Raw genomic sequence first — 21,857 nt, 5'->3', positions numbered from 1 at the left:
CCATCTGTGCACCATATAGGGACAGGAACTCTAATAGGCAAGGCCTAACAGAAAGGGGCCTGGCTGCATCCTGTACAAAAAAGAGGTTTTAGTTGGTATTGTTTACTCAAGAAGTAGGAGGGCACCAAATCCTGGGATCACCCCTGGCACTGAAAGCTAATAATTAATAGAGAGAAAAGAAGTGCCAAAAAACTGAGGGATCACCATATACATAATTAATCAAAAATGTTTTATTGTATATCAAAGAACATAAAAAGCACATTAGTGTCACACAACACCAAATGGTATCACAACAACCATAGACAAATTTTAAAAACATTTAAAAAAACATACAAAAAGGAGACCATGTGATTCCCTATATAAAGTGGACCAAGATTCTAACCAAGCTAGCTGGTATAATGAACAGATCAGAAGTTAGTTAAATTTTCAAAGCACATGATGTTGCAACATAGCAAAAAATGTGCTGTAGCGCTTCACAAATAATTATAATACATATTCAACCCAGCAACAGCTTATAATGCAGTCATGATAGACCCTGATACTTAGACAAAGCAGCCTTGTGCAGAGAAATTATAAAAACCCCAATATCTCAACTAGCATAGCCCCAGGTTGAACCTGAGCACCCCAATTCCCAGAGCTGCAGCCTGATAATCCCCAGCCCTGGGCTGAGAAAATGAGTGCAAAAAATAGCCCTCCTCAAGGAGACAGATCTTTGACTTGACTCGTGTGTCTATGCACCAAAGTCCAAAGGGTTAAAGCAGGATAATGTAAAGCACAAAGCTGTTTGAAGGTCCAGGGAATCACCTTACCCACCCAGAATACGGAAGCCTACAACCCTCGTCACGGGAACCTTTTATCATCTAGCAATCGCCCCCTCCATTTCTTGGAAGTGTGTGTGATTTGCTCCTCCTGCACCTGTGACGCCTCCACTTAGTGGGGGTCTAGCTGAATCCTGCTAGAGTACTAGTTTTTGGCCTGGGCGATGTACAACTGCTGCCCTTCATTGCTGTAAGTAATGTGTAATTTTTGGAGGATATTTATTCCTCTTTTTGCAGCTATTTTTCTAATCTGAGTGCAGCATAATGTAGAGACAGAAATCCTGATTCCAGTGATGTCATTAACTGGGCTGCTTGCTGTAGTTTTGAGAGAATCACTGTTTTATAAGTAGTTTATCAGTAGAAGACTAGTAAACCTGATGCCATGTACTCCTCCATATTCATGGGCTCTATTACTTGCCCCCACCACTGATTGGCAGCTCTTTGTGCACCCTGTATATATGGACAGAAGGCTGCCAATCAGTGGTGTGGGTGGGGTTATAGAGCTCAACATTCATATTACTGCTAGATCTGCGGCAGATAAAACCGTGATTGTATCAAAATGACAACAAGCAGCATAGTAAGTGACAAATCTCTGGAATTGGTGAATTAGCCCCTACATTATGCTGCTTTTAGATGGGGTAGCAAAAACTGGGTGACAGATTCTTTTTAAAATTTGCTGACAGGAACTGCATGAAATCCCTTTAAAGGGGTTGTCCAGACTTAGTGCACACTTGTGAATCCTCACATTGGCGTAATACACGGTGTGAGTATTCTGTGTGGGGGCGAGTGACCGCACGTATGCTATATGCAGACTCCTGACCATTTTCCCACTAGACTTTACTCAGTACACTTGCACTGAGGGTGCTGTGCCCATCTAGTCTGTATACGACCGTATATGTATGCAAACCCCATACTTGTGGTCACTCGTCCGACACCAAAGAATCCTGACCGCACACAGTGCGCGCAACGTGATAATTTACAAGACTGCAGACTTGTAGCCGAATTTACAGTCTTATTGGTATAGATAGATATGTATCAAATATGGATAGAGTATTCCAAGCACAGACCTTTGGGCTGTGCCACCCAAAGGATATGAAATAAATGTCTGCGGCAGGTTATGTCTTCAGGGCCCCTCTTGTGTGAGGAATAAGGGTCTCCTAACCAGTGTGTTGAGGTGTAGAGGTGGTCACACATGTATACGGCGCTCCCCATTCACTCCTATGGGTGCACACACCTATATGTGCTGATAGAAGTGCAGCAAGGAAAGTTTTGTGTGTTTGTTTGTTGGGTTTTTTTTTGTTTGTTTTTTTTTTAATTTTAATGTGCTTATAATATTTATTTGCAGAACATAATGGTTTTCTTCTATATTTTTTAGGTTGACGACCTTGAAGAATATTTAAATGACCCAATTAAAAAGCACACATTAATCCGGTATCTGCCCAGATCAATACGACAGCAGCTGCTGTATAAGAGGTCCGTGGACACATTTTGTGCTGACATTTGGCTATTTGGTTTAAAAAAGGCGTCATCCTGCTCATGGAGAAGGGAGGAATATTACGTAGCTTTCTCCTTTTTTATGGCTGCCATCTTTATTTTTCCTTAGGAGATATGTCTTCTCTGTGATTCAAGGCCTGCAAAGATTAAATTGGATGGGTTTACTACAGTTTGGCCCATCTGAAAAATTTCAAGACCAAAATCAGGTAGGATAATATTACTGTATAGATTGTTTATACATGAGCGCTGTATGACGCGGTCTTAAGCCCGCTTTACACGCTACAACAAATCTAACGATGTGTCGGCGGGGTCACGTCTTAAGTGACGCACATCCGGCATCGTTAGTGGTGGTGTAGCGTGTGACAGCTACGTGTGATTGCGATTGTACGAAAAAACGTTCATTGCATACACGTTGTTCATTTGCTAAAAATTGCACGTCTGGTTGTTCAATGTTCCCGAGGTACCACACATCGCAGTGTATGACACCCTGGGAACGATGAACAGATCTTACCTGCGTCCCGCGGCTCCCGCCGGCAATGTGGAAGGAAGGAGGTGGGCAGGATGTTTACATCCCGCTCATCTCCACCCCTTCGCTTCTATTGGCAGGCTGCCGCGTGACGTCGCTGTGACGCCGAACGTCCCTCCCACTCCAGGAAGTGGACGTTCGCCGCCCACATCGAGGGCGTATGGAAGGATAAGTACGTGTGACAGGAAATAATCGTTTGTGCGACACAATCAACAAATTGAACGTGCCACACATACGATGGGAGCGGGTACGATCGCATACAAGATCGTATGTGATATCGTAAGGTGTAAAGCAGGCTTTACTGTATTACTATAGTGTTCAGTGTATATGTTCAACGATAGTCATCTTCTCCGTTATCCTGCACTGTTAAACTGCTCTTCTGAGTCACGTGGCGGCAGTTCAGACTCTCCGGGTCACGCTGCTCCCGGTGTGAGCCAGATGTGGTTTTTACAATGTAAGTCTATGGGGCGTCAGAACGAATCTCCATAGACTTATACAGTAAAGGAGACTACATCACGCAAGGAGTCTGAACTGCCATCATGTAACTCAAAAGGGAGCGGAACAGCGCTGGATACTGGAGGATAACAATTGGTGAGTGTATAACGCACTGACTCCACAGTACATATACATTTATACAGGTTTATAGGGAATAAAATGTTAATGGGAAGGCTTCTTTAAGGTTAGTGCACTTGCTTCCACCATAAGATGATGGCCAAAAATTGCTTCAATTGGATAATTGCAAGGCACAAACCACTGCAGAAAAAAGGCTTGCATCGCAAAGAAATATATAAAGATAAAACGCAAAAAATGTTGGGAGAATATTCTCAGGACTCCTGAATCAAAGTTGGAACTTTTTGGAATTGTATGCGTCCTGAAACAATTCTTCTTTATGGTAAAACTCCTCTGCAATGTAGAACTCCCCTTTAACAGTGAATTAAAATAATTGTACGTTATATGGTGTTTTGTCCTTTCTTTTCCCTCAGGTATTTTTTTATGTGAAGAAAAATGCAACCATTGTTGATACCACGGTGTGCGAGCCTCACTACAATATAGCACAAGCAAGTCATCCCTTTGAGAAGCGCTCTTACAGCTTAGAAAGTTTTCAAGATGTGGACAATTATTGGTTCGACTTGCAGTTTGTATGTCTGAATACACCTCTAGGTAAGACACATTCTCAAGGTAACAGATGTCTAGATATAGGAACATGTGCATAGTGAGCAATGCTTGTACTTGGCTCTAGGTGTCGTGCGATGTTCTCGTGTAAAGAAGGCAAATCCCCAAGATGAAAGCGTGTTAGGACCAGAGATGGAGGCGCAGCAGGAAGACAGGCAAAATCAGGAGCGGAAATTTAACATCATGGAGAGTATTCCGTATGTTGTTATGCTCCACTTTTAAAAGTTAATGTATTATTTAATCAATATTCTGTATTAGTAGCACATGCAAACCAATGAAACTGTGTATATATGCAAGTGTCTTCTTCCTCGCCTGATGGCAGGTTATAGTTCGCCTTTCTTTGCCTGAAGACTGAGATATACTATGTGGATAAAGATATTGGGAGACCTCCACATTATACCTACAGGAGCTGTTATATCCCATGCTAAATCCTTGGGAGGCAAGCAGGCCGATTCTAGGGCATTGTGCAAAAGAAGAATGCCGCGGAGACACCATCACATGTTTCTCAACGCTGGCAGGAAATTAGCCAGGTCTTTCACCGGGAAGGAACAACCACGGGAAGGGCAGTCTCCAGTCAAGAAAACCACCTATACCAAAACATTGTATCCATCTACGACAGCTGTTTCGGGGTATTTGCCCCTCATCAGTGTGGAGTAGGAAACTGGCTAGTGGGAGCAGTGACACTAGAACAAGGCCCCCTGGGAAAATATGCAAATTCTTGTTTTGCATATTTTCCCAGGGGGCCTTGTTCTAGTGTCACTGCGTTGAGAAACACGCGATGGTGTCTCTACGTTGTTGGATGTTCATCTCCTCGAGGTCAACCATCTTTATGATTGTAGGTCATTATCCACATAGGGATCTGTAAAGAAAAAGACAGTTATCAGTTCAGAGTTGCAAATTGGCAGGTAACCTATAGAGACTGCTATCATTACACATGTGCAGCTTCAGCGTCCTGCAATAAATAGAAGTGGGTCAGGGGAAAGCTTTAATAAACGGTCTTATAAACTCTTATTTAGTCATGAAGACATTTCATGGACTGGCTTGTTACAGCGGTGCAGTCCTATTATAGGACCATGCCCGAGTTTGATAGTGACCCAGATGACAAGGCGAGGGGCTGGGCTTGATATAACTGTGGCAATGGGACTAAATTAATAAAATTAATTGATAAACATGTCCCAATATTTTTTTCCATATAGTGTATTTCATAAACCAAAAAACATCTGTCATCCAAGAGATAAAATATATTTGTCTTTCAACATACTGTGAGAGATGAAAAGCTTGGGCAAGACTCACATTTCACTCTTGGCAGAAGAAACGTTCCTTCTACCGCTGTAAGGAGAAATGTGTATGGGCTTAGTAAGCTTCACTCCTGCTGCCCATGACTATTGGCCACCATGTGAACATGCTGGAAGTGGCATTTGGCTATAGCTGTCTATGAGATGGCGGCATATGCTGCACCTACATAACGTTCTCTGCTGTATTCTGTTCTGCGCAGGTCCATTTCCATAATACAAAGTGGAAGGGAAAAAGAAACAGGAAAATGAGGTTACACACATTTTATGGCAGAACTTTACCAACACATTATTAGGTTTCTGATGAGGCTCATCACCGTGTAGTGAAGAAGCACAAAATGTGAACCTGGCACCTCAGTGACCAAGCTTACACTGAGCTCTCCATAAGAATATATTGTATTCCATGTCCCTATGTATCTTTCAACCTTGGAAATCTTTGAAATTTATTGCAATTATGTTTGCCTTGTAATGCATCTGTGAGGTTAAAATTAAATTGTGTCTCATATGTAAGGAAAACAGGATATTAACCCCATCGGGTGGAAAGTAAAGTAGTCTTTTATGAGTAGTACAGGTTTATGATGCTATTTCCCATTGCAGGGGCAGTAAGGAAGTTGTGGATGATGGGAGCATTCCTGGAGATGGATTAGGAGCTGGCGGCCTAGAGTCAAGCTTCTACAGCCATCTGAAGCGAAATTGGATCTGGATCAGCTATATCATTAACCATAAGAAGGTTGGTTTTGGTTTATTCTTGCATTAATTTGCATAACTGTTAACTTACAATAATTTTTTTTTTAATATTTTTGTCCGTATTCTGTACTTTGTTTTGAGAATATTGTAATTCTTTTTTCTTTCTTTAAAGAATTCATCTTCACGAGACGGTGTAACTTTGAGACTTCAGACTTTCCTGAACAAGCACAATCTACCGTTAGGTTCACGAGGTAAATGCTTTACGGTGATTTCAATGTGACCTTAAAGGGTTATTCTCAAGTTGTCTCTTGAGCAGCTCACAGCTCCGCAGTCTCCTCACTTCCCGGTTGCTGTCAGAGTGGGCATTTCTCATTGATAACAGATCTGGTTGTAGCAGAACTATAGTAATAGTAGACCTTGCACTGAGCTTCATAGCTCTACTATAATACTTCAGCTATAAGTACTTTGTTCTGGAGTATACACTGCTATCACTATATTTACATACCATGGATCTAAAACCTCTACACACTCCTGTCAAAATGGCAGTTTTTCGGGGGGTTTTTGTCATGTAAAAGTATATTAAGAATAAATTCAAAATGTTTTCCACCTCTGTCTCCCATGATATGAACAAATCTATTGAGAAACAAATTGAATCATTTGAGGGGGAAATTAAAAAAGACAACTAAAATACTGTGGTTGCAGAAGTTTGAACGTGCTATTATAACGGAGGATGTGGTTTTGTTCAGAATTAGCCAAATTCATGTTAAAAAGTAGTCCGTACACAGCTGCCATCATTTACAGTGGTTCAGAGTAAGTCCATATACAATTTAACTGTTATAGTAGGTTTTTTGTGACATTTTCTTATCTGCATTTTACAGCAAATGCCATGGTCTGTAAACAGCTTACAACACAGCAAAGGGATCTCATTGCTGAAAATGATCAATCAGGAGAAGGGAGCAAAAACATTTCAGGGGCGGTAGATATAATGTGGCACATTGTGAATATAGTCATCAAGAAATGTCTTAAATTTAGTACAACATTGATACTAGCTAGATACCACCTAGAACTGGACATGCCTAAAAAATTGAAAAGAAGCAGGAGGCAGGCAAGAGGCCTACAGCAACATTAAAGGAGCTGCTGGAATTTCTGCCAAGTACTGAATGTGGCAACTATCTCCCATATTATTCACATACTGTATCTGACCTGTGGGTAGGGTGGCAAAAAGAAAAATATTGACGCCCGCTAATATTTTGCCAAAAACTAAATAAGGTCTTGATAAATGCATATGGGAAAACATGTTAAGGTTAAACTTTTTTGTTGTGGGTTTTTTTTGTGCACTTTTGTCACAAAACTGCAAACCAATCCTCATGCCAATGCCAAAGTCAATGAGAAACCTGAAGTGTAGTGCACACGTTGATTATTTTTTTTTTTTTTTTTTGCGGATTTGGTGCAGAAAATAATCTGCAGCATGTCATTTTTTTCAGCATTTTTCACCACTGAAAGCAATAAAATACACATCCAAATAAACTCATCAGAAACTTGCATTTTTGCCCTGCGCTGTCCTACCAGGGGATGCAGAAATTTCTGCAACCAAATACTAAACATATGTAGACAGCCTACAAATAGAGCAACCCATTAATGCCGGTTTCCCTTTCTGTTTATTTTTTATGCACAACTGTCCCCCTTTGGCTCTATACTTGAAAAATATATACGTTGTACAGCAGTGTATGTGCTCCATAATATCTGTTATCCTGAATTCGCTATATTGCTATGTTTTAGCGGCCCAACCTCCGCAGTGTAACTCACTTTATAGATTGCGCTTCTCCTGCTTTCTTGTCTGCTGGGACCTTCATTATCTGCTATGTGGACTTGAGGATTACATAGAATTGTGTTTCAGTGTCTATATATTTGTATGTGTGACTAGAACTGTAGATTTTTAGAAGCAACTGTATACTAATATATGCACATTTCCAATGTCGTACCTGAAAGGCGGCAGGCCACATGGCTGCTAAGCGGCATGTGAGCTCAGAGCGGAGGACACTCTTCAATAGCCCCATCACCTTTGTAGTGTCCACCAACTTCTGCTAAGGCCTAAGGCTACTTTCACACATCAGTTTTTTCTTCATCGTTCCTATGGGAGACCCAGACCATGGGTGTATAGCTTCTGCCTCCGGAGGACACGCAAAGTAGTACACTAAAAAGTGTAGCTCCTCCCTCTGAGCATATACACCCCCCGGATAACCAATTATAGCCAGTTCAATGCTTTGTGTTCAGGAGGCACACATCCACACATGCATTCTCATCTGATTTTTGATTTTTGAAAAGAGTTTGAAGAAAAGCGTGTCCAAGCCTGGACCCCCGGCATGTCCCTTCTCACCCCACTGTGTCGGCGGTGTTGTTAAGGTTGATTTCAGGGCTGGAGCCTTACATGCCGTGCTCCTTCACCATCCCTCGGGCTCTGGCTTGAAGTGGGAGCCAGCACGGTTCTCACTGCCTTGCAGGAGACCGGTCTCCATCCGCAGCCCTTTCAGGACCCTGCCGGACGGAGCACTCATCCCTCAGGGACCTGGCCCTGCGTCTCACAAGCTAAGTATCTGAGACGTTATTGTCGGGGGGTCCCTTGTACTTTATGGTTGGGGAGAGTGTGCTGTTTAACTTTTGTGACATTTCCGGCCGGTTCTCTGGTTTTCACCTGAGAACCGCGCCGAGGGAGCCTGCGCGCCGGCCGCATTGTTAAATTTAGGCCCCGGCTTCGCCTGAGGCCTAGTTTCGATTTCACTGCCCCTGCATGTCAGTCATGCAGAGGGACAGTGCGGCTCCGCCCACCGGCCGTTCGGCACAGGGGAGGGACACTCCTCTCTGAGGAAATGTTTCCCTCCCCTGTATATCTCCTTGGCCCTCCAGATCCCGCTCTTAGTGTAGGCCCCGCCCCCTCTCCTCGCTCCGGCGCCATTTTATCAGCGTTCTCACACCGATCGGCGCTGCCTGCAGCATCTCCCTGGGGGTCCGGGCTGTGGGATCTGGAGGGCACACAAACGGTCTGGTAAGCCACAACCTCCGGTTGTGGACCTGCTTATACACTCTCTGGGGGTCATTCTGGTTCAGAGCCCCCACTTCAGCAGCATGTCTCACACTAGGAGCAAAGCTGCAAGGCTGTACTCAATATGCACTGCGTGTAAGCTCGTACTGCCTGAACCGAGCACATATCCACATTTTTGATGCCTGCTCTAACATGGTGGTGCCTCAGCCTGGAGTCTCCCCAGTGGTCCCTCCGGCTGCTCCGGCCCCGGTGGCTGAACCCCCGGCTTGGGTAGAATCCTTCTCTGAGTCTATCTCCCAGTCTTTTGCCGACTCCATGGGAGAGTTGTCTCGGACTCTGCTGAGCATGCATCAGCCCCCTTCTCAGGGCGCCTCTGCTGCTACGGCTCGCTCTGCAGAGCTCACAGAGGATTCTTCATCTGGTCCCAGACCCCGTCCTCCTAAAAGGAGACGCAGGGCCCCCTCTCCTTCCTCGTCCCGCGGCTCTGATTCACGAGCTGACTCACAGGACGAGGAGGATGCCTTTACTGGGGGCTCGGACGCTACCTCCATGTGCCCCATTGATCTGTCCGAGGGTGACGCAGATGTTAGTGATTTGATTGAGTCCATTAATTCTGTACTGGACCTCAATTCGCCAGTATCAGAGGAGCAACCCTCTCTGGCAGAAAAGCACCAGTTTACCTCGCCTAAGAGAACAAGGAGTGTGTTCTTTAACCACTCCAGTTTTCAGGCCACTGTGACCAAGCCCAGGGCCTGTCCTGACAAACGCTTCCCAAAGCGTGGTTCTGATGACCGTTTTCCCTTTCCTCCAGAGGTGGTCAAGGAGTGGGCTCATTCACCAAAGGTAGACCCTCCGGTGTCTAGACTCTCAGCCCGGACCGTTGTATCAGTGGCTGATGGCACCTCACTTAAGGATTCCACTGACCGCCAGGTTGACCTTCTGGCCAAATCTGTATATGAGGCGGCAGGGGCCTCGTTCTCCCCATCTTTTGCAGCAGTGTGGGCTCTCAAGGCCATCTCTGCTTCTCTAGAGGAGATGCATTCCCTCACCAGGGACTCTATGCCTGAAATGGTTGCCTTAACTTCCCAGGCTTCAGCCTTTTCATCCTACGCCATGTCTGCCATGCCGGAGGCTTCTCACCGCACTGCGGTGGCTTCGGCTACTTCCCTCGCTATCCGCAGGATCTTGTGGCTTCGAGAGTGGAAGGCAGACGCTTCTTCAAAGAAGTACCTTGCTGGGCTCACATTTGCTGGGTCCAGGCTGTTCGGTGAACAATTGGATGAGATTATTAAGGAAGCTACTGGCGGGAAGAGTACTTCCTTGCCACAGACTAAAACCAGGAAACCTGTCCAGGGCAGGAACCAGTCGAGGTTTCGTTCCTTTCGTTCCTCCAACTGGTCGTCCTCTAAGCCCTCGGCCTTGTCCACTAACTCAGCCAAGGACCAAAAGCCCAACTGGCGCACGAAGCCGCGTCCTCAGAAGTCCGCAGGAGCTGCTGCCACCAAGGCAGCCTCCTCTTGACTATCTGGCCGCGCCAGCAACGTCCTTGGTCGGTGGCAGTCTCTCCCACTTTGGCGACGTGTGGCTTCAACACGTCTCCGATCAGTGGGTGCGGGATATCATCTCCCACGGCTACAGGATAGAATTTTCTTCCAGCCCGCCAAACAGATTTTTTCTGTCAACTCCCCCCTGCTCCAAGGCCGCCGCCTTCTCTCAGGCCGTGGCATCCTTGCAGGCAAACGGAGTAATTGTACCGGTTCCCGCCCGGGAACGGTTCAGAGGTTTCTACTCAAATCTCTAACTAGTCCGCAAAAAGGACGGTTCCTTCCGGCCCATCCTGGATCTCAAGCTTCTCAACAAGCATGTTCAGGTGCGGCATTTTCGCATGGAGTCTCTGCGATCAGTCATTGCCTCAATGACCCAAGGAGATTTCTTAGGCATCTCTGATGTCGATGGATGCTATCTGCATGTGCCAATTGCAGTTTCACACCAGCGTTGGCTACGTTTTGCAATCGGAGAGGAACATTTCCAATTCGTGGCTCTCCCCTTCTGGTTAGCCACGGCCCCTCGAGTATTCACCAAGGTCATGGCAGCAGTGGTTGCGGTTCTGCACCTCCAGGGGTTGGCAGTGATTCCTTACCTGGACGACCTTCTAGTCAAGGCTTCATCCAGCGCAGACTGTCAGTGGAGTGTCTCGCTCACTCTCGCCACTCTAGGTCAATTCGGGTGGCTTATCAATCTGCCCAAGTCCACTCTGACGCCGACCCAAAAACTCACGTACCTAGGGATGCAATTCGAGACTCTGCCGGCACTTGTCAAGCTGCCCTAAGTCAAACAGCAGTCCCTCCATCTGGCGGTGCGCTCTTTGCTGAGGCCCCGCCGTCATTCCATCAGGCACCTAATGCAGGTGCTGGGTCAGATGGTGGCGTCAATGGAAGCGGTTCCCTTTGCCCAGTTCCATCTGCGTCCTCTGCAGCTGGACATTCTCCGCTGTTGGGACAAGCAGCCTTCCTCCTTGCACAGGTTAGTGGCTCTGTCGCCACAGACCAGGGGCTCTCTTCAGTGGTGGCTTCGGCCCCTCTCTCTGTCTCAGGGACGCTCCTTCCTGGCCCCGTCCTGGGTGATCCTCACCACGGATGCCAGTCTATCCGGCTGGGGAGCAGTATATCTCCGCCACAGAGCGCAGGGCACTTGGACTCCGTCCGAATCAGCCCTCTCGATCAATGTGCTGGAAATCAGAGCTGTGCTTCTAGCTCTCGTAGCCTTTCATCACCTGTTGGCGGGCAAGCACATTCGAGTCCAGTCAGACAACGCGACAGCGGTTGCCTACATCAATCACCAGGGCGGGACTCGCAGCCGCCTGGCAATGTTGGAGGTTCAACGCATCCTTCAGTGGACGGAGGACTCCAAGTCCACCATATCCGCAGTCCACATCCCAGGCGTAGAAAACTGGGAGGCAGATTATCTCAGCCGTCAATCCGTGGACAGCGGCGAGTGGTCCCTGCATCCGGCAGTGTTTCGGTCAATCTGCCGCAAGTGGGGCACTCCGGAAGTGGATCTAATGGCATCCCGGCACAACAACAAGGTCCCGGTTTACGTGGCTCGCTCCCACGATCCTCAGGCCTTTGCAGCGGACGCGCTGGTTCAAGATTGGTCCCAGTTTCGTCTGTCTTACGTGTTTCCCCCTCTAGCTCTCTTGCCCAGAGTACTGCGCAAGATCAGAATGGAGGGCCGTCGGGTCATCCTCATTGCTCCAGACTGGTCCAGGCGAGCTTGGTACCCAGATCTGCTCCATCTGTCCGTAGAGGTGCCGTGGCATCTCCCGGACCGCCCAGACCTTCTCTCACAAGGTCCGTTTTTCCGCCAGAATTCTGCGGCTCTCAGATTGACGGCGTGGCTCTTGAGTCCTGGATCTTGACAACTTCTGGCATTCCTCCTGAAGTCATCTCCACTATGACTCGGGCTCGGAAGTCTTCCTCGGCCAAAATTTATCACAGGACTTTTCTCACAGGAGAATTTTCCTGTCCTGGTGTCGTTCTTCCGGCCATGCTCCTTGGCCTTTCTCCTTGCCGACCATCCTGTCCTTTCTACAGTCCGGTCTGCAGCTAGGACTATCCCTCAATTCCCTCAAGGGACAGGTCTTGGCTCTGTCAGTGCTGTTCCAGCGGCGTATCGCCCAGCTGGCTCAGGTGCGCCCCTTTATGCAGGGCGCATCTCACATCATTCCGCCTTACCGGCGGCCTTTGGATCCCTGGGACCTTAATCTGGTCCTCACGGCTTTGCAGAAACCCCCCTTTGAGCCTCTTAGGGAGGTTTCTTTGTTTCGTCTTTCACAGAAAGTGGTCTTTCTAGTGGCCATAACTTCCCTCAGGAGAGTCTCTGATTTAGCTGCGCTCTCTTCGGAGTCACCTTTTTTTGGTTTTTCACCAAGATAAGGTGGTTCTCCGTCCGACTCCGGACTTTCTCCCTAAGGTGGTATCTCCTTTCCACCTTAACCAGGACATTTCCTTGCCTTCCTTTTGTCCGGCTCCTGTTCATCGCTTTGAAAAAGCGTTGCATACTCTAGATCTGGTGCGGGCGCTCCGGATCTATGTGTCACGCACCGTTGTTCTTAGGCGGTGCACCTCTCTTTTTGTGCTGACCACAGGTCGGCGTAAGGGCCTCTCGGCTTCTAAACCGACCCTAGCTCGTTGGATTAGATCGACCATTTCGGACGCCTACCAGAGTACTCAGGTGCCTCCCCCGCCGGGGATCAAAGCACACTCGACCAGAGCTGTCGGTGCCTCTTGGGCTTTTAGGCACCAGGCTACGGCTCAACAAGTCTGTCAGGCTGCCACTTGGACTAGCCTGCATACCTTTTCAAAGCACTACCAAGTGCATGCTCATGCTTCGGCAGATGCGAGCTTGGGCAGACGCATCCTTCAGGCGGCTGTCGCCCACTTGTGAAGTTAGGCTCCGCCTACTTCTTAGTTTTTTCTTTTTATTCCCACCCAGGGACAGCTTTGGAACGTCCCATGGTCTGGGTCTCCCAAAGGAACGATAAAGAAAAAGAGAATTTTGTTACCGTAAATTCTTTTTCTTATAGTTCCGTAATGGGAGACCCAGCATCCTCCCTGTTGCCTGTTGGCAGTTCTTGTTCCGCGTGTTATCACCGGCTGTTGTTGTAGACAGAGGCTCCGGTTGTTCCGGTTTTTGCTCTATCTCTACTTGTGGGTGGCTATTCTCCTTCAGCTTTTGCACTAAACTGGCTATAATTGGTTATCCGGGGGGTGTATATGCTCAGAGGGAGGAGCTACACTTTTTAGTGTAGTACTTTGTGTGTCCTCCGGAGGCAGAAGCTATACACCCATGGTCTGGGTCTCCCATTACGGAACTATAAGAAAATGAATTTACGGTAAGTAAACAAAATTCTCTTTTTTCTATCAGGTACAATCTGGAAAAAAACGGGTTAAACGGATCCGGTACCGCATCCGTTTTATCCCCATAGATTTGCATTGTTACCGGATTGTACCTGATGGCTTTGCGTTGCATCCGTTTTTTTCCGGATGCGGCAAAATTAATTAAAGCGGCGGCCGGAGGCAACGTGTCTTGCAACGTTTTTTTGTCCGGCAAAAAAAACCGCATCGCGCCGGCGCGATACGGCGTGTTTTACAATGAAAGCCTATGGACGCCGGATCCGGCGCAATGCGGTAAAAAATGGATGCGGCTGCCAGTTCCGTTTTTGTTAACTGCGCATGCACCAAATTAATTAAAAAAACTGATCCATCAAAAAAACAGACAAACCGGATGCAAAACGGATCCGTTTTTTTACGCATCCGGATCCTTTGGATCAGGAAAAAAACGGATTGTGCCTGAATGCAGAAAACTGATGTGTGAAAGTAGCCTAAGCCACATGGCATGAGAATAGACCGAGTGGAATGTGATAAAACATATGTCCCAGCACCCATGAGCGATTATATTCTCGGCCCCAATCGGACCAAGAAAACAATCGCAGCATGCTGGACTGTAATACGAGACTCTTTCTCTCACACCTATTCAAGTCTGTGGGGCGAGAGAAAGATCGCACTGCACTCGCGGTACACCGGTGTACCACAAGTGCAGTGTGAGAATGGCAATAGCCGGCTACGGAGGAGAGCGGAAGATAAATCTCTCCTCCTCCGTGCCGGCCCGCCCCCCCGCAGCTGAGGTCCGAACGCATGATGGGACCTCAGTCGCAGGGACACTTGTATGACACTCGGCTCCCGCTGTGCTGCCAGCGTGAGCCGAGTGTCATGCGAGGATCGCACTAGTGCCCAGTGTGGCCCCGGCCTTACATGAGAAGTATATATACAACAAAACTTGGAGGATTTGTATGGAGCAGGCTCATGTATTGAGCAAGCTTCAAAACCATGGGACGCTGGATGTTTCATTCAGTAGACCCCTGCCAGTAAGGCTATGTGCCCACGAGACAATGTACCCGCGGATATATCCGCAGGTACGGCCGCAGGTTTTCCGCAGCAGCTCCCCGGAATCCGCAGCTATCCATTGCTGCAGGATTCCAGCAAAATATCTGCAGTAAACCTGCGGACATTCGTGCGACTTACCTGCGGAAGTCATGGCCTCTATCTCCATAGTGGAGGACCGAGATTTCCACAGGTAATTCCGCAGGAATAATTGACATTCCGATTACACGCGGCTGCGGGACATCTGCAGCATATTCCGCAGCCACACATACCGCAGCATGGACACAGCACTCCCCATGTCCCATAGGATAACATGGGGAGTGTCTGTACTTGCTAAAATCTGCGGATTTATCTAGAAAATCCAGGTAAATCCACAGGTTTTCTGCAGCAAAATCCATGGGTACATAGTCCCGTGGGCACATAGTGACTGCTGCAACTGGAGTTAGCTCTGATCACAGCTGTTTAACCCTTTAGATTCCGAAGTGGTTAAATGATAGGGGGAGTCTACCCCTATTTGGACTTTGCGATGCGATCGGATATTAAATGGCAGCTTCACTATGTGGTACCTGGATTTCTACAAATGACCCTGAGCATGATACTATAAACTATATAAAGGCAAGAGAAATAGATTGGTATATATTCCATTTTTATCATATCTAAAAATAATTGTATGTCGCATAATATTTGTTGGAAGAAATCAGGTTTTAGATTAAGATTTCTACCATTATCATGCCATCAAACTCTTCATTGTTCTTGAGATAACATTTCTCACATAGCCAAGCCCTACAAGCCACTGATCCTGGGAGAGCAGAGACTCTCATTATTTATGAAAGTGCTCTACAAAAAACAAATTCAGGGGGTTATAGCCCCCCCCATCTTATGCGGTCTTCATTTATGTAGACATTGGCCACCCCTTGCATTTACTTCAGCTACTCGTGTTACGTAGCATCTACAAGATGCGTGCTCCTTGCCTAATGTTTCTTGTCGTTCCGTATTTTAGGTGACCAAAAGAAATTCTTTGGAGATATTTCTATGTCAGAGACAGGAGAACTTGTTCAGATGGTGAAAGAAGCCACAGCGAACCGTAACAAGCGTGTGCATGGCGGGAAATCCCAGAAGCGGAAAAGGTCAAAGAAAGAAAGCGAGAAAAAGCCAAAATCAAAGAAGATGAAGAGTAAGTATGGTAAAGATGGCTGCCCACTATTCTGTGCTCAGCCAATAATTGTAATAAATCACGATTGTTGATGAAGACGACCTCTCTCTGATCCAACAGTCGGACGCAAGGGAACTTCAGCGCTGTGTATAGCAGTAGGAAAGGCAGAAACCGTAATAGATCGTGTGTAGCTTTATTTGTTTTCATTGTTCTACAAAAAAAGGAATGTAAGTGAATTCCAAACCTTTGCTTTTCCCTTAGGGGTACTTTGCACGTTTCGACATCGCTACTGCGGGTCAAATCGTCTGGGTCAAATCGAAAGTGACGCACATCCGGCACCGGTAACGATGTCGCAACGTGTAAAGCCTAGAATCACCGATAAACAATCGCAAAAGCGTCGAAAATCGGTGATCGGTGCAGTGTCGGTCATTTCCATAATTTCGCTGCAGCGACAGGTACAATGTTCCTCGTTCCTGCAGCAGCACACATCGCTGTGTATGAAGCCGCAGGAGCGAGGAACATCTCCTACCGGCGTCCCGCCTGCAATGAGGGAGGAAGGAGGTGGGTGGGATGTTTACGTCCTGCTCATCTCCGCCCCTCCGCTTCTATTGGCCGCCTGCCGTGTGACGTTGCTGTGACGCCGCACGACCCGCCCCCTTAGGAAGGAGGCGGGTCGCCGGCCAGAGCGACGTCGTAGGGCAGGTAAGTGCATGTGAAGCTGCCGCAGCGATATTGTTCGCTACGGCAGCTATCACAAGAGATCGCATGTGCGACGGGGGAGGGGACTATCGCGCTCTGCATCGCTATCATCGGCTAGCAATGTCGCAGCGTGCAAAGTACCCCTACGTCTATTTCCCTGTCTTTAGCTGCATTGATATCAGAATGTACTCAATTGGAGTACAAATGATGGCAGTAAGAGGGTCAGCTCAGCACCTGTGTTTCACTAAGAATGGGTACAAGCTGCTGCAGAAGATTGTTCTGATAAGAACACACAGAGGCAACAGGTGCTGTCCCTTCACTGCCATCATATGTACTCTGTCCCTTTACTGCCAACGTATGTACTCTGTCCCTTCACTGCCATCGTATGTACTCTGTCCCTTCACTGCCAACGTATGTACTCTGTCCCTTCACTGCCAACGTATGTACTGTCCCTTCACTGCCAACGTATATACTCTGTCCCTTCACTGCCAACGTATGTACTCTGTCCCTTCACTGCCAACGTATGTACTGTCCCTTCACTGCCATCGTATGTACTCTGTCCCTTCACTGCCATCGTATGTACTCTGTCCCTTCACTGCCATCGTATGTACTCTGTCCCTTCACTGCCATCGTATGTACTCTGTCCCTTCACTGCCATCGTATGTACTCTGTCCCTTCACTGCCATCGTATGTACTCTGTCCCTTCACTGCCATCGTATGTACTCTGTCCCTTCACTGCCATCGTATGTACTCTGTCCCTTCACTGCCATCGTATGTACTCTGTCCCTCCACTGCTAGTATATGTACTCCAACTGAGTACATTCTGATATCAATGATGGAGCTAAAGACAGGAAAATAGACTAAGGAGAGCAAGGTTTGGAAGCAACTTATGTGCAATATTTTTCAGTGAAGACAAATCTCTTACTAAAATGATTTGCAAAGTTTCATACCTTTCTATGCTGGACAAGGTAATAATAATATTGATGATAATCTGAAAGTTTAGTTCTTCTGTAGTAAGTAAATGATGCTCAAATAAAGAAAATGTGCCAGATATTCACACTTGATAGTGACTGTGAATGATAAAGGGCAATCACATCACATAGAGATTTCTTACGCTGCTTTCACATTGTGTTTTTACCTACGTTCAGTACGTACGTCTGGTTGTCCGACTGCAGAAAGTGTATATGCCGAAAATGGTGCAAGACTTCACAAGCTGACTCCATCTGCTTCATTATAGTCAATGGCCCCGTCAGCTCGTCGTCTGAAATCTGTTTTGCAGGGGGGGGTTCGGGAATCTCCGATGCCACCACTGAGCGTAGGTAAAAACGCAATGTGAAGGGGCCCTTACACAATTTGAACAATTTGATCCAATTTTTTGCAGAAACAACTTTTATGTTTAGCACTGGCTGTGCTGCGTTGTGTAAATCTGTGCTGTCCACGTTTCTAATATTCATTTGTTTCTTCAGAGGAAACAAATGAAGATAAAATTAAGAAGAACCGATACCACGATGAGGCCGATCAGAGCGCTCTCCAAAGAATGACCCGTATGCGAGTGGCCTGGACCTCCCAAGAAGACGGATTGCTAATGCTCTGCAGGATCACCAGCAACATCCTAAACAGAAAGGTAATGCTCCACAGCCCGAGCCAAGGGAAAATGTGAACAAGGAAAAAAATCACAAAGAAACTTCATTTTCAAATTTTTTTTTTGTTTTTTTGTGTGTTTTTAATAGGTGAAAAGACCTTTTGTTCCCTGGCAAGTTGTACGGGATATCATGCACGCCAACATGGACGAGTCACTCGACAAAACCTCACACTCCATTGGAAGAAGAGCTCGATACATAATCAAAAACCCACAGACGTATCTAAACTACAAGTAAGCTATGGCTATATACCATAGATCTCTGGTCCGGTAAACTGTTGACTGCACGATCATTAATGCTCTAGCACTGTGCATTAACACTCTCATAGCCAAGAACATAAGCTCGACTTTAGTTTAACCCATTGCTGCACCTAGAGTGAGGACTGGATAGGTCATGACTCCTCAGAGTGGATGCAATATTGGAAATTCCAGGTCTGGTCTCCAGCAATGTAGAACAGAGGGTCCCAATTATTTGTAATTCATACGGTGTATAGGACCCCATGGGTAATGTGAAAAATGGTCTGCGAGACGATGACATATCCCTCACCATGGAGAGGAGGGAGTAGAATTAAGCAGATGTTTCGATCATGTCCCTGCCTGAGAGAACTATAGTGTACAGTATTCGGATCCCACTGAACCCAATGTCTACCTGTTGGATTATTTGGGGATCTTAGGAGCACGCCACCAGTGGCCAAAATATTACACCACATTAGGAAAGTCATAGCCTGACGTTGGCCATTGGATGTACCTCCATTATTTGCAGAACGGATTCGGGGACTGAATGCAACTATTTTTATGTAAGAAAGATACACCCAAAAAGAGGGGCATTAGCCAAATTTTAAAAACAATGGGGAACTTGGTTGATTTGGCCAGCGGTGTCTGGGCTACTAGGCTTATTAGGTCACACTTTACAAAATCTATTCAGAATTCATAGTATCATAGTATCATAGTTTTAAGGTTGAAGGGAGACTCTAAGTCCATCTAGTTCAACCCGTAGCCTAACATGTTGATCCAGAGGAAGGCCAAAAAAAAAACCCCAATGTGGCAAACAAGTTCCAATGGGGAAAAAATTTCCTTCCTGACTCCACATCCGGCAATCAGACTAGTTCCCTGGATCAATACCCTGTCATAAAATCTAATATACATAACTGGTAATATTAAATTTTTCAAGAAAGGCATCCATGCTCTGCTTACATGTTAGTAGTGAATCACTCATTACAACATCATACGGCAGAGAGTTCCATAGTCTCACTGCTCGTACAGTAAAGAATCCTCGTCTGTGATTATGATTAAACCTTCTTTCCTCAAGACGTAGCGGATGCCCCCGTGTTCCAGTCGCAGGCCTAGGTGTAAAAAGATCTTTGGAAAGGTCTCTGTACTGTCCCCTCATATATTTATACATTGTGATTACATCCCCCCCTAAGCCTTCGTTTTTCCAAACTAAATAACCCCAAGTTTAATAACCTGTCTTGGTATTGCAGCCCACCCATTCCTCTAATAATCTTGGTGGCTCTTCTCTGCACCCTCTCCAGTTCAGCTATGTCCTTCTTATATATCGGTGACCAGAATTGTACACAGTATTCTAAGTGCGGTCGCACTAGTGACTTGTACAGAGGTAGAACTATATTTTTTTCATGAACACTTATACCTCTTTTAATACATCCCATTATTTTATTAGCCCTGGCAGCAGCTGCCTGACACTGTCCACTAAAGTGAAGTTTACCATCCACCCATACACCCAAGTCTTTTTCTGTGTCTGTTTTACCCAGTGTTCTACAATTAAGTACATAATCATAAATGTTATTTCCTCTACCCAAGTGCATGACCTTACATTTATCTACATTAAACTTCAATTGCCACTTCTCAGCCCAATCCTCCAATTTACATAAATCTCCCTGTAATATAAAATTATCCTCCTCTGTATTGATTACCCTGCAGAGTTTAGTATCATCTGCAAATATTGAAATTCTACTCCGCATGCCCCCAACAAGGTCATTTATAAATATGTTGAAAAGAAGCGGGCCCAATACTGACCCCTGTGGTACCCCACTATGAACTGAGACCCAGTCAGAGTACGTACCATTAATAACCACCCTTTGTTTCCTATCACTGAGCCAGTTTTTAACCCAGTTACACATATTTTCCCCTATCCCCATTATTCTCATTTTATGTACCAACCTTTTGTGTGGCACCGTATCAAAAGCTTTTGAAAAGTCCATATACACAACATCCACTGCATTTCCCTGGTCCAGGCTTGAACTTACCTCTTCATAGAAGCTGATCAAATTAGTTTGACAGGATCGATCCCTCATAAACCCATGTTGATACTCTGTCATAAGGTTATTTTTCTTGAGATACTCCAGTATAGCATCTCTCAAGAAACCCTCAAGAATTTTACTAACTGTAGAGGTTAAACTTACCGGCCTATAATTTCCCGGCTCAGTTTTTGTCCCCTTTTTGAATATTGGCACCACATTTGCTATGCGCCAGTCCTGCGGTACCGACCCTGTTATTAAGGAATCTGAGAAGATTAAAAATAATGGTCTATCTATCACAGAACTCAATTCCTGTAGTACTCTGGGGTGTATGCCATCCGGGCCCGGAGATTTGTCAACCTTAGTGATTTCGAGGCGGCAGCGTACTTCCTGCTGGGTTAAGCAGGTAATATTCAAGGGTGAATTTATGGTATCACTGGTCATGTCATCTGCCATGGCATTTTCTTGTATAAAAACCGTAGAAAAAAAGTCATTCAGCAGGTTGGCTTTACCCTCATCCCCTTCCACCATTTCACCAAGACTATTTTTAAGGGGGCCAACACTATCGCTTTTCAGTTTTTTACTGTTTATGTAGTTAAAGAATATTTTAGGATTATTTTTACTTTCTCTCGCAATGAGTCTCTCTGTCTCAAACTTGGCTAACTTAATTTGCTTTTTACATATTTTATTTAATTTTCTATAATTATATAATGCCTCATCACTACCTACCCTCTTTAATTCTTTTAAGGCTTTCTGTTTTTCTTTTATTGCTTCCCTTACAGCTCTTTTTAGCCATAGGGGTTTCCTCCTATTTCTAGCATGTTTGTTCCCATAGGGTATATTTTCTGCACAAGCCCTATTCAGGATGCTCATAAAAGTCTCCCATTTGCTTTGTGTACTTTTATTACTTAGTACATCATCCCAGTTTATTGCACTAAGATCATCTCTCAATCGTTTAAAATTTGCTTTCCTGAAGTTTAGTGTCCTTGTAGCCCCTCTACTAGACATCTTACTAAAGAATACATGAAAACTTATTATTTTGTGATCACTATTCCCCAAGTAACCCCCAACTTGTATATTTGATATGCGGTCTGGCCTATTGGTTAGTACAAGGTCTAGTAGTGCTCCCCCTCTTGTGG

The 21,857-nt window shown here is 45.9% G+C and overlaps 1 protein-coding gene across 2 annotated transcripts in view; it reads left to right on the top strand.

Annotated features, from left to right (window-relative positions):
* GTF3C1 (general transcription factor IIIC subunit 1) overlaps positions 1–21,857 on the top strand; it is a 213,968-nt gene that overhangs the window by 122,707 nt on the left and 69,404 nt on the right. For both annotated transcript variants that reach the window (XM_075317874.1, XM_075317872.1), the window contains 9 exons: positions 2,194–2,291; positions 2,422–2,518; positions 3,822–3,999; positions 4,079–4,208; positions 5,901–6,033; positions 6,163–6,241; positions 15,973–16,146; positions 18,291–18,448; positions 18,555–18,697. In XM_075317874.1, the coding sequence (XP_075173989.1) occupies positions 2,194–2,291; positions 2,422–2,518; positions 3,822–3,999; positions 4,079–4,208; positions 5,901–6,033; positions 6,163–6,241; positions 15,973–16,146; positions 18,291–18,448; positions 18,555–18,697 (1,190 nt within the window). The remainder of the gene's footprint in view (positions 1–2,193; positions 2,292–2,421; positions 2,519–3,821; positions 4,000–4,078; positions 4,209–5,900; positions 6,034–6,162; positions 6,242–15,972; positions 16,147–18,290; positions 18,449–18,554; positions 18,698–21,857) is intronic.

This window comes from Anomaloglossus baeobatrachus, chromosome 7 (assembly GCF_048569485.1).
Source record: "Anomaloglossus baeobatrachus isolate aAnoBae1 chromosome 7, aAnoBae1.hap1, whole genome shotgun sequence".
NCBI lineage: Eukaryota > Metazoa > Chordata > Amphibia > Anura > Aromobatidae > Anomaloglossus > Anomaloglossus baeobatrachus.
Note: the sequence above shows the minus strand (reverse complement) of the source record. Positions and strands in the feature narration are given on the sequence as shown.